General features: G+C 51.9%; 1 protein-coding gene across 1 annotated transcript in view; it reads left to right on the top strand.

The window, feature by feature from the left end:
- LOC111162285 (eukaryotic elongation factor 2 kinase) overlaps positions 1-12352 on the top strand; it is a 60602-nt gene that overhangs the window by 33097 nt on the left and 15153 nt on the right. The window contains exons 4-11 of the mRNA XM_022526585.1: positions 2072-2132; positions 4444-4481; positions 4863-5034; positions 8174-8323; positions 8490-8622; positions 8878-9005; positions 9725-9926; positions 11791-11858. Coding sequence (XP_022382293.1) covers positions 2072-2132; positions 4444-4481; positions 4863-5034; positions 8174-8323; positions 8490-8622; positions 8878-9005; positions 9725-9926; positions 11791-11858 — 952 coding nt within the window. The remainder of the gene's footprint in view (positions 1-2071; positions 2133-4443; positions 4482-4862; positions 5035-8173; positions 8324-8489; positions 8623-8877; positions 9006-9724; positions 9927-11790; positions 11859-12352) is intronic.

Raw genomic sequence — 12352 nt, 5'->3', positions numbered from 1 at the left:
GGAAATTGGGACTGAAAGGAGAGGGATCAGATGCCAGGCAGGCCGAAACAGTGTAAATTTCTAAATCTTTCTACGACATGTCCCTGCTCCTGCCTGTGAGGAGATGGCTCAGAGCCTGGCATGCACCCCCTCCCCACCACCGGAAACCCACCTCCTAGCAGGCCCTGGGGACTGTGGTGGCAGCCAAGGTCAGCATTGTGGAGGCCCCAGTAGGGCAGGGTGTGGACTCTGTTCCTCCCCAACTGTAAGGCCAGCATGGTGACTGGTTGGTCACTAGGCAACCCAGGGAGTCCCCTGGAAAAGCAGATCCCCAATGCTGAGCCGGCTCTGTGTGTCCTGGAGCTCTGTGCGTGCAGGGACCAAGCCAGACTGTTTCCCAGCTGAAGCGGCTGCTGGCAGAGGGAACTCAGGCTTCGATGGCTAGAATCTCCAGAAAATTTCTAAACTGGAACACTTCCTTGTCGGTTTCTGGTGGTGCTGGCTGCCCCTTTGTTGAGACAGATTTCCTGTTCACATGGATGGTACGCAGGCTGGCTAGGGGCAAGGCTGTGGTTGCAACTGACCAGGGTCTGCATCCTGGGCCCTCGGGCAAGTAACTCACCTCTCTGAGCCGCAGTTTCCCCACCTGGAAAACGGGTGCCGTAATTGTGCCAATCTAACAGAACTGCTGCAAAGGTTAATTGAAGAGATCTGTTTAAATGCCCTGCTCAGTGAACTTGGAGCAACTCTGACCTGTATGGGGTCAGTGGTTCTGAAGGACAATTAAGATCCATCTGACATCCCATATCTTCCTCGTCCCTCAACTTCTGGGTGTCTCGCAGCCTTCAGTCTTGTTTGGAAGTGAGGGTAAACTTTTCCCTTAACCTTCGTCTCTATGTAGTAATAATAATAATAATCATTGCTATTATTTATTGAACACAGGACATGGGTTGATTGGAGGCAACTTACAGCTCTGGCCACCATCCCTGCCCCTGGCCTGGGAGAGGTTACCTGCCAGGCCTCTGCTTGTCTTTCCCTGTAGAGGTTCCAGGCTCTGAGAAGCTTGTTCTCACGGAGCTGGGAGTGGTCTGGAGTCCGTCCCGCCGAGGGGTGGGCCAGGGAGGCCTCTGCTAGCGCTAAGAACACCTCAGCCCTGGGGGAGGTTTTAGAATTTAGGGATTTACTGAGCTGAGGCGCTCTCTCTACCAGGCAAATCTGTTTGAGGCTCAGCCAGGCCTAGAACCAGATTTACTCTGCGGAGATTCCTGAGAAAGAAGAGATGGTAATGTTCTGGAACCTTCTCTGTCTTGTTCTATCTTGGGTGTCCTCCAGCAGCCCCTTCCTCAGCTGGATTCAGAGGCAGGACCTCCCCTACCCGTTCCTGCACTAGGACACAAGCCCAGCTACCCGTCCTGGGCCTCACACAGGTGCCCGACAAGATAGCGGGCACTGCCGCCTCTGTCCTGGGACATGCCGTTTTTTGTGTAGACTGGTTAAAATAAGGATATTTATCTATTCAGTTGTTCATCCAACTTGGATGTATTAACCTTCCACAGGCACCAGGCCCTGCAGTGAAGAAGACAGACACGGGCCTGGCTTTGTGGAGTTAGAGTCCAAGGCGGGGGGCCAGATAGGGGAGCAAACCCACACACAAGTGTTGGGCAACACATTGGAGAGGAAAGGCCAGTGCAGGGGGCCTGGGAGGGGAGGGAGAGTGTCCACAGACCCACCCCGGGAGGTTGGCTGGGTCTACGGATAGAGTGGTCTCAATCCCAAGGGCAGCGAGAAGCCAGAAAAGTCTTTCACTTTTATTTCATTTTATTTTTTTTTTAGATTTTATTTATTTATTTATTTGACAGAGAGATCACAAGTAGGCAGAGAGGCAGGTGGGGCGGTGGGGGGGAAGCAGGCTCCCCGCTGAGCAGAGAGCCCGATGTAGGGCTCGATCCCAGGACCCTGAGATCATGACCAGAGCCGAAGGCAGTGGCTTAACCCACTGAGTCACCCAGGTACCCCAAGTCTTTCACTTTTAGCCAGTGGGTGAGAGGACCATGGTATAGACGCTGTACCCTGGGCTGGCTTCTCTCTGCAGGTACAATGCTGTCACCGGGGAGTGGCTACAAGATGAGGTTCTGATCAAGATGGCGTCTCAGGTGAGCCTTCCCCAGCCCCGCGTGGGCAGGGCTGAGTGCGGATTCCTCTTGAGCAGACTTCTGTCCCTATTCCCTCCCTTTCACACTCACGTGACTAACTTTGGGGCATTCTTTCTATTACTGTGTATTTATTTTATTTTTATAACTGTTTTATTGAGATATAATTCACACACTATACAGCATAGCCATTTAGAGTATACGGGTTCGGTGGGTTTGGCATAGTCACAGAGATGTGCCTCCATCACCACAACCAATTCCAGGACGTTTCATCATCTCCGTAAGAAACCCTATACTTGGGGCGTCTGGGTGGCTCAGTGGGTTAAGCCTCTGCCTTCAGCTCGGGTCATGATCTCAGGGTCCTGGGATCGAGCCCCACATCGGGCTCTCTGCTCAGTGGGGAGCCTGCTTCGTCCTCTCTCTCTGCCTGCCTCTCTGCCTACTTGTGATCTCTCTGTCCAATAAATAAATAAAATCTTTAAAAAAAAAAAAAAAACCCTATACTTACCCGCCGGCAGCCAGCCTCCAATCCCCTCGTCTTCCCCAGCCCTAGACAACTGCTAATCTACCCCTGTCTCTGTAGGCTTACCTATACTGGACTTTTTATTTTTTTTAAGATTTTATTTATTTATTTGAAACAGAGAGATCACAAGTAGGCAGAGAGGCAGGCAGAGAGAGAGAGAGGAAGAGAAGCAGGCTCCCTACTGAGCAGAGAGCCCGATGCGGGGCTTGATCCCAGGACCCTGGGATCATGACCTGAGCCGAAGGCAGATGCTTAACTGACTGAGCCACTGAGGCGCCCCAACCTGAGCCTTATAAAAGGGATTCATCGTTTGGGAGGAAAAAAAAAGGAATAGACTTGAAAATGGAGCACTTCCTGCATTGTCAGAGGGAGGTTGGTTGTGTGAAACTTTTTTTCCATGTATCACATACTCAGAAAGGGGTATGGCTTAATGAGTTTCACAAAGTGGTTGGTCCGTGTAACCAGTGGCCGCCTGAAGCCCCCCTCCCACCCCCACCCTGGTCACTACTCCCTTCTCCCAAAGGTAAGCACCAACCCGGGATCTGTCATCCTGGTGTAGTTTGCCCGTTGTGTTCTTCCTATAAATGGAGTTGTGCCGTATGTATTCTTTTTTTTTTTTTTTTAAGATTTTATTTTTTTATTTGACAGAGATCTGTAGGCAGATCTGCAAGTAGGCAGAGAGGCAGCCAGAGGGGGTGGGAAGCAGGCTCCCTGCTGAGCAGAGAGCCTGATGCGGGGCTCGATCCCAGGACCCTGAGATCATGACCTGAGCCAAAGGCAGAGGTTTTAACCCACTAAGCCACACAAGTGCCCTGTATGTATGCTTTTGAGTATGGCTTCTTCTGCTCAGCATTTTGTCTGTGATAAGTTCATACTTGTTTTTGCTAGACCCATCATTTATAGAACAATACAGAATAATAGAACAGAACAACAGGGTATACTCACTCTGGTTGCTCTATGGTATTCCGAATGAGTAGACCTGATTATTTATCCATTATACTCTTGATGGACATTTATGCTGTTTCCACTCCTTTTCTTTTCTTTTTATTAAGATTTTATTTATTGGAGAGAGAGGGTAGGGGAGGGACAGTGGGAGAGGGACAAGCAGACTCCACTGAGTGCAGAGCCAGACATGAGGCTCGATCCCACAAACCTGAGACCATGATCTGAGCTGAAATCAAGAGTTGGACGCTTAGGGGACGCCTGGGTGGCTCAGTTGGTTGAGCAGCTGCCTTCGGCTCGGGTCATGATCCCAGCGTCCTGGGATCGAGTCCCACATCGGGCTCCTTGCTCATCAGGGAGCCTGCTTCTCCCTCTGCCTCTGCCTGCCATTCTGTCTGCCTGTGCTCGCTCTCTCTCCCTCTCTCTCTCTGACAAATAAATAAATAAAATCTTTAAAAAAAAAAAAAGAGTTGGACGCTTAGCTGACTGAGCCACCCAGGCTCCCCTCCACCCTTTTTCTGTTCTAGGGAACAGAAAAGCAGGGCTACAAAAACATTCTTTGACATGAAAGGTTACCCCCATAACATCTTCACCCCGTGATGTTCTTCCCCTCCCTCTCAGCCAGGGTTGGGGAGCAGGTGGTCTTGTCATCTCCCGAAGCCTCCAGGCTAGAAGTTTGGTCAGGCTTTAGCGCCAGGGTAATGGAGGTAGGAGTCGGGAATTTTAGGATTGAGATGAAGTCCAGGTACCCATTTAGGGGGGTGATGTCCGAGGGGAGAATCTCTTCCTGACTCAGGACTCGTTCTGGTGGGACATGGGGCCTAATAACACTTGTGTGGTGTCTTTCAGCCCTTCGGCCGTGGAGCGATGCGGGAGTGCTTCAGAACGTAAGTGACTCGGCCTGGCTCTCAGGGGACCTGCCCGGATTCCTTCAGGCTCCTAAGAGTGGAGGCCTTGCAACATTTCTGGCCGAGAAACCGAGACAGCAGCCTCTCCTTGTAGGCTGAGTGTCTCTCTATCTGGTGTCCGTCGGACCACACATTTGCCCTGCTGTGAAGGGAGCCCCCTGTGGAGGGAGCTCAGGGAGAATATGGAGTGTCCCACTATCCTCCAGTCTGATGTTTGGAGGCCACAAGATGTGGGTTAAGAGACCTTTAACAATGTCCCTTAAGCCTCTTCCCAGCCCTTTGAAGGATGCAGTGGGTCAGGCTGCGTTCCTGGTGGACCCAAGTGCCCAGGCAGACCCTCTGCTGTCTCCCCCCTCCCAGGAAGAAGCTCTCCAACTTCCTGCACACTCAGCAGTGGAAGGGGGCCTCCAACTATGTGGCAAAGCGCTACATCGAGTCTGTGGACAGGGACGTGTACTTTGAGGATGTGCGTCTACAGATGGAGGCCAAGCTCTGGGGAGAGGAGTATAATCGGCACAAGCCCCCCAAACAGGTGTGTGGCACCCCTCCCTGCTACCTTCCCACACAAGGTGGCCAGGGATGGAGACTGGAGACAAAGTTAACAATGGTGCCAGTCATGGTTCCCTTCATGGTCTTAACAGAAGCCAGTAACAGACATCATCTGTTGAGCACGATTCACTATATGTAGTCATTTATTCCTAAAAACAGAGAACTCTGAGGTTGTTTGAAGTTAGGATGTTTTGATCCCATTTACGGATGGGATCTGTTAGGACTTTCATTTGTAAATGTTAGCAACCTGCTCAAATGGGCTTCATGCTAAAAGAGAATTTATTACCTCATGTAACACAGATAGTGCTGGCTACAGGTAAGGCTGGATCCAGGACCAGACAGGATGTTGAGAATCTCCCCTCCACCCCCGGCCCCCATCTCTAGCTTTGGTGTTCTTCTGTGGGCCATGAGCAGCTGCAGGCTCACTTCCTGTCTTCTCAGAAACCTTGGTGGCAGGACAATACCTGTTTTCCAAGAAGTTCCAGTGGAAGTCTCAGAACTGGGTTTCATTGGCTCCGATTAGGTCAGGTGCCTGTTGCTGAGCCAGTCACAATAGCCAGGGGAGCGGATATGCAGATTGGGCAGGCCTGAGCCATATGCTCCCCCTTAGAGGCAGCAATGTGGGTCCCTTCCCCAGACTATGCAGACTGAGATGGGTGGCTCCCAAGAAAAAGCAGAAGGAGGGGAGAAGGGATAGTGTGTCTGCCCCTGGGGAGCCTCAGGCCCAAAGGGGTTAAGTGACCTGCCCCAACAGGCAGGAAGGAGCCAGCGCTCAAAGCCAGGTATTCCAGGCCCCTGCCCAGTTGGCTTCTACAGGTGAGCCCCCAGGTTGTTTAGTAAACCTGGGCAAAGCAGAGTTTCCTGTTGACTGTGGGCATTTGAGAAACAGCACTTTGTGTCTCTGCCCTGCCCAGATTCATAGCTCAGCTTTCCCACTGTTTGAGCACCTACGAGATAACACACTACTGTCTCCTGTGCCCCTTGGGGGAGCCACACTTACAAGAAGTCACCAGAATTCATTGAGCGCCTCCTGTTTGCATGGCCCTTGATTAAGTGCCCTTGGAGTAGACCCAAGAAGCCACAGTCCCCACCCATGGGGTCTGTGACCACCTCAGTAATTTGCGACATGCCATCCTGGCCTCCTTTCTCTTCCTCCCTAAGCTTGTTCCTGCCTCAGGACCTTTGCTCTGGCTGTGCCATCACTGTCGTCGTTTCTTGCCCTCCCCAACCCCAGCCCCATCCTTGCATGATGAGTTCCTTCTCACAGTTCAGGTCTCAGCTCATATGTCACCTGCTCAGCAAGGCCGCCCCAGGCCATCCTAAATGAAGTAGCCTTTCCACTACTGTCCTGTCAGGTCGTTCTGTCTGTTCTAGTTCCTTTTGCTTGGAGCAGTTGGCACTCTCCGGAAGAGTCTTGTCCCTGCAGTTAATATTGCATCTCTCCCCCAGGGGCAGGGAATTCATGCCTTGTTCACTCTGTCTCACAGTGCCTAGGTGCTCAGTAAATAATGTGGTTGGTTGGAATTGAGGAAGGGAAAGGAGCAGAGCTGTTTGAGGGGGGAGCCGGCCACCCCTTGTTAACTGCCTCCTGGCCAGTATGTGGCCCCACCATAGACTTCCTTGTAAGAATAGAGTCAGTATTTGGGGTGGGGACCTCCGAGAACCAGCTGCTCCTTCCCCTTAGGCTGGTTCTTGGAACTGAGGCCACGTTTGGGGCAGTTCTCTGCTTGGGGCCTCTTCGACCTCTGCAGCTGTCATCTGCCTGTCTAGTGACCCAGCCAGACAGTTCCTTGGATGGTTGCTTCCTTGGGAAACCCAGACCTGGGTCCTTCCACTGTGGGTGTCGTTGAGGGGGCTAGGGTGCCGTGGGTACGGTGTCAGGTCTTACCAACCCCACTTTACAGACCACTCACAGGACTTAACACATTTCCTTCTGCATACAGATGCCAAGTGTTTGGTAAAAAAAATTCAGCAAGGAATGTCTAAACTCCCCGTAGCAGGGAGAGAACCACCCTTTATGGTTGGGTGTATACAGCTCTAGAGTCGTGTCCACGAGTAATACTCACATTAGCACATGTTGACAGACTCAATGTATCATCAGGTTTCATCCTCACCCTAAGTGTGAGATCCTCATCCTACAGGCGAGGAAACTGAGGCACAGTTCGTCCACATGCACGATATTAGTGTAAGGCATGTGGGCAGAACTTCGCACACAGACCCATAAATGTGTGCCAACACAACATGGTTTCTTTCTCATCTGATGGTTCTGCTTTGGTCGGGGGTTGGGTGGGGTTCAGGGTGGGCTGGTGCCAGCCGTCTTGAGTCATCCAGAAGCACCCAGTTCCTTCTGTCTTCCTGCCCTGCCTTCCTCTGGGGTGTGGCCATGGACCACGTGGCTAGGTTGGCCCCACTGGCAGGTGTGCGCTCTACAGCCTTGGGGTGGCGGGAGGTGGGGGCTGTTGGAGTTCCGTCCTCGCTGCTGCTCGCTTCCCATTGGCCAGGCTTGGTCACGTGGCCGCACCTAGCCACCAGGGAAGCCGCGCAGCGTCCTTGCTACTGGATTGCTCCGTATCCTCTTAGCACTTCCATGTGGGTTGTCTGGGCCCCTCGGGGCTGCTCTAACAAAATATCACGGACGGGGCAGCTTACAAACAACAGAAAATTATGCTTAGGAGGCTGAGAAGTCCAAAATCAAGGCGCCGGCATGGTCACGTTCTGGTGAGGTCCCTTTCTGGTTCCTCGCTGGTGTCTCCGTGCTGTGCCCTCACGTGGCGGAAGTGGCGAAGGAGCTCTGCGTGGTCCCTTATCCGGGCCCCAAACCCATTCATGAGGGCTCCTCCCTCAGGACCTAGTTCCTCCCAAAGACCCCACCTAATACCGTCACTTTTGAGGGCTTGGAGGTCAACAACATAGGGATTCTGCGGAGACGCATTTAGACCATCACAGGGGTTTTTATTCTCAAAAGGAAAGGGGAACGTGGATTCTGGGGATGGCCAGCCGTAGCTGCGAAGAGCTGATAACTGAGGGAGCCAGGATGGAAGCTTCCACCGAGCCCTCTGCTCCAATCTGTTGTCAGAGGTGAGTGCCGCTGGGTCCTGCCTGACCTGCTCCCCTCCCACCAGGTGGACATCATGCAGATGTGCGTGGTGGAGCTGAGGGACAGACCCGGCAAGCCTCTCTTCCACCTGGAGCACTATATCGAGGGCAAGTACATCAAGTACAACTCCAACTCGGGCTTCGTCCGTGATGACAACATGCGCCTGACACCACAGGTGAGGCCCCTGGAGGGGAGGGTCCCTGTGGGTGTGCGGTCTCAGCCCCAGAGGGTCCTCAAGCCTCATGGAGCGGTGGCTGACCTGTGTCCATGCAGACCACATCCTGGTCTGTTGCAGTCAGTCACCTTGCTCTTCTGTTCCCCCCCGCCGCCCCCCCTCCCAGGCCTTCAGCCACTTCACGTTTGAGCGTTCTGGGCATCAGCTGATTGTGGTAGACATCCAGGGTGTGGGCGACCTCTACACAGACCCGCAGATCCACACCGAGAAGGGCACTGACTTTGGAGATGGCAACCTAGGTAGGTGGGGAAAGCCAGCTTGTTTCCATGGAGATCACACTCCCTCTGCCCCCTACAAATCTCCCAGCTCTTCATAGGCCCAGGGAGACTGGGCCTTGGCTTTTCCACGATATTGGGGATGGAAGCTTGGGATGCCTCCCACCCGCCACTTCAGCGTGTTCGACGCCTGCCCTTGTCACATTTAAGGTGCCCGGTGCTGCCCTTCCCCTGTCACACAGCAAGGCAGTGCTCCAGACTTCCCTGCTCTGTCTGTAGGTGTCCGGGGGATGGCGCTCTTCTTCTACTCTCATGCCTGCAACCGGATTTGCAAGAGCATGGGCCTCACTCCCTTTGACCTCTCGCCAAGAGAGAGGGACGCCGTGAACCAGAACACCAAGCTGCTGGTGGGTGCCCCATGGGAACCTGCTCGGAGGGACCGGGCCCTCCCACTGCCAGGCCAGTAAGCCCTGCTTCTCCGTGTTGCAGCCCAGGCCCTGTGGTGCTTACTTGAAGAGTTTCAGGGCCAGAAGGATCTCAGCCTTATCTGTGCCCCTCATCCTCCTAGATCAGTGCACAAAGCCCTTCCAAGTGTCCCCACTAACACAGGAACTGGGGTCTACATGATTGGACCTCTTCTGACCAGAGTGAGGAGAACAATTGTGTAGAAAGAGTGAGAAAGGTGTGTGGTATGTGTATTTGTGTGGCATGTTGACAGATGGCTGGACTAGACTTGGACCTGGATCTTCGGGCACCTTGCTGGGTCCAGGATGTACCCACCCCTCTGCCATTACCTTGATCAGATATGAGCGACTGTCAGCAAAGACCAGCTTGGGATTCTGGATATATGGTGGCACGTGTTCCCCAGCTCAGGGCTGTGGAGTATGGTCAGCACCGTGGGAATGCTGGCTGGCTTTGCACTCCTGTACCAGATGCCCCTTTTTAGAGCCCTTTGGTTTAACCCCCCATTGATTGTTTTAGATTTCCTGCCAGTCCCTAAACAGGTATGTATGGGAGCTATTGACTAAAAGGGCCTTAGGGTTCAAGCAGACAACACGCAACTGGAAGAGCTCTTCACTCGCCAAAGGGCTCCTGTGTGACATGGGTGTCCCTGTTAATTCTCTAGCAATCGGCCAAGACCATCTTGAGGGGGACAGAGGAAAAGTGTGGGAGCCCCCGAGTAAGGACCCTCTCTGGGAGTCGCCCCCCACTGCTCCTTCGCCTTTCAGAGAACTCTGGAGATGAGAACATGAGCGACATGACCTTTGACTCTCTCCCTTCTTCCCCGTCTTCGGCCACACCACACAGCCAGAAACTGGACCACCTCCGTAAGTGATAGTTTGATCCCTGGTCATCGTGCTTGGAAGGGACAGGCACCAGAAAGGACACTGCTAAACTGGCTTTCGCTTATGTTGGGAAATCAGATATGCTAACCAAAAAGGGTCCTGGCCTACATGGTTTTATGAGTGAGTTCACTGAATACATTTTCAAGACACAAATCATCCAGATGGTATAGAAACAACCCTGATTTTAGAAAACAAGGTAACATTTTTCAGTGTCTTTTATGAAACTAGCAAAACCTTTATACCAAAATTTAACAAAACAGCAAAAAAAAAAAAACCAAAAACCTACATACCAACCTCACTTATAAATAAATACACAGTACAGAAGTTCTAAATAAGGTATGACAAAGACTAGTAGTATCCTAAAAGAATACTGTCATAATCAATAGGGATTTTGCAGGCATCTGCAAATTTCCAATACTAAGAAATCTGTGAACATCATATGAATAGGTCAGAGGAGGAAAATGGAATCCTCGTTCCCAAAGTTGAAGTGACACTGGTTGCTGACAATGTGGATCTAGGGTCTGCAGGAAAGAGGGGAGGCAAGGCTGACTCCAGGGTTTTGATCTGAAGAACATCAAGGGTGCTGTGGCCATTTATGCAGCTGGGGGAGGTCACAGAGGAGCAGAAGAGGGAGATTTTAGTGTCAAATGTCAAAGAAGCCTTTTAGACATTTCCACTAGAAGACCTTAGGTATAGCTTGAGACAGGAGTTGTGTGTGTGTGTGTGTGTGTGTGTGTGTGTGTGTTGAGATTTTATTTATTTATTTGACAGAGATCACAAGCAGGCAGAGAGGCAGGCAGAAAGAGAGGGAAGCAGCAGGCTCCCTGCTGAGCAGAGAGCCTGATGCGGGGCTCGATCCCAGGACCCTGAGATCATGACCTGAGCTGAAGGCATTGGCTTAACCCACTGAGCCATCCAGGTGCCCCATTTTGAGTCAGGAGTTGACAGACTTCTTAGAAGGCCAGAGAGTCAATCTTCTGGACTTTGTGGGACATAATGGTTTTTGCATTAGGAGTGTGAACGTGGCCATGGTACTCAAATGACTAGGTATGGCCTTGTTCCAGTGAAGACACTGAATTTTCTTTCGTGTAATTTCCACATATCTCAAGGTACTATTCTTTTAAATCTTTTCAGCCACTTTAAAATAGAAAAGCCATTCTTAAAAACCACACTTAAAAAAGGAAGCAAGCTGGATATGGCTGTGGAAGCTCAAGGAGGGAGAGAGAATCTGGGAATGACTGGGAAGGATGTGGTTGGTTTTTCAGCCTTATGAGGCTTCCCCGACCTGTAGCTACTCCTGGGGCCCCCAATACACACATGGCTGTTGTACTTCCGCACCTGCTCCTCAAAGGCCCGCCATGGCCCAGGTTAATGTGCTCTAAGCACATTGCACAACTGTATTTGCACTACAACTTTGAGGAGGCACAGAGGTTAAGCTACCTGCTCAGGAACCCACAGCTAGCAAGTGGCAGACTCTGAGTAAGTTCCTTCTTTCTTTGAGAGAGCAGGGGGGAGGGACAGAGGGAGAGTCCCAAGTAGACTGTGCTAAACGTGGAGCCCGATGAGGGGCATGATCTCATGACCCTGAGATCACGACCTGATTTGAAACCCAAATCACTCGCTTAACGGACTGAGCCATCCAGGCACCCCAACTCTGAATAAGTTCTTGAAGAAGAACTGTAGCCTCCAGGTGCTGACAACATTCTTTTCCCATTTTTGTACCTTTTTACAAAATTTTAAAATGAAAAAAGGCCTAGTGGCAGGTGCTTTCTGTTCTAGGCTGTAGTTGGTCTTTTAAGCAGTTTTGCTGGTAGGGCCCTTGTATGATCTGTTTTCTCTTGCCCAGATTGGCCTGTGTTCAATGACCTTGACAACATGGCACCCCGAGACCACGACCATCTGGACAACCACCGGGTAGGTTGGAGAAGGCCCAAGGGAGCAGGGCTGGGAGGAGTGGACTTCCTGCCAGTCAGGACCAAGGCTGAATCCTCAGATCCAGAGGCGGTCAGCCTAGGTTGGCCCCAGGCACTGCCTGTGGGCATAGAGGAATGCAGATTACTCTCAGCCTCCTGGCCAGGGCGGCCGTGTCCTCTGAGAAAAGCTGGCTCCACCACAGTTTTCGGAGATGGTTAGAGAAAAGGGAATTCCAGTTAGCAACAGTGCAACCTTCTGGTAAATGGCGAGCGAGCTCAGCCCTGGGCTGGTCTGGCCACGTGCGAGTGGACAGCTGTCCTGGGAGAGGAAACAGTCCTGCATTTCAGACGAGTAACTTACAGCACAGTCTGATGTGATGCTCTCAGGCTGGATAAACAGGACAGGTTTCCAGCAGCCTTGGGCTCATCCGAGGTAGGAAGCTGAAGGCATCCCATTTGCATTCATGCAAACCTATATTATGATGTCAGAAACTC

Source organism: Enhydra lutris, unplaced genomic scaffold (genome assembly GCF_002288905.1).
Source record: "Enhydra lutris kenyoni isolate GAN:26980312 unplaced genomic scaffold, ASM228890v2 scaffoldscaffold90, whole genome shotgun sequence".
NCBI classification, from domain to species: domain Eukaryota; kingdom Metazoa; phylum Chordata; class Mammalia; order Carnivora; family Mustelidae; genus Enhydra; species Enhydra lutris.
This window is presented reverse-complemented; position numbering and strand designations above follow the sequence as displayed.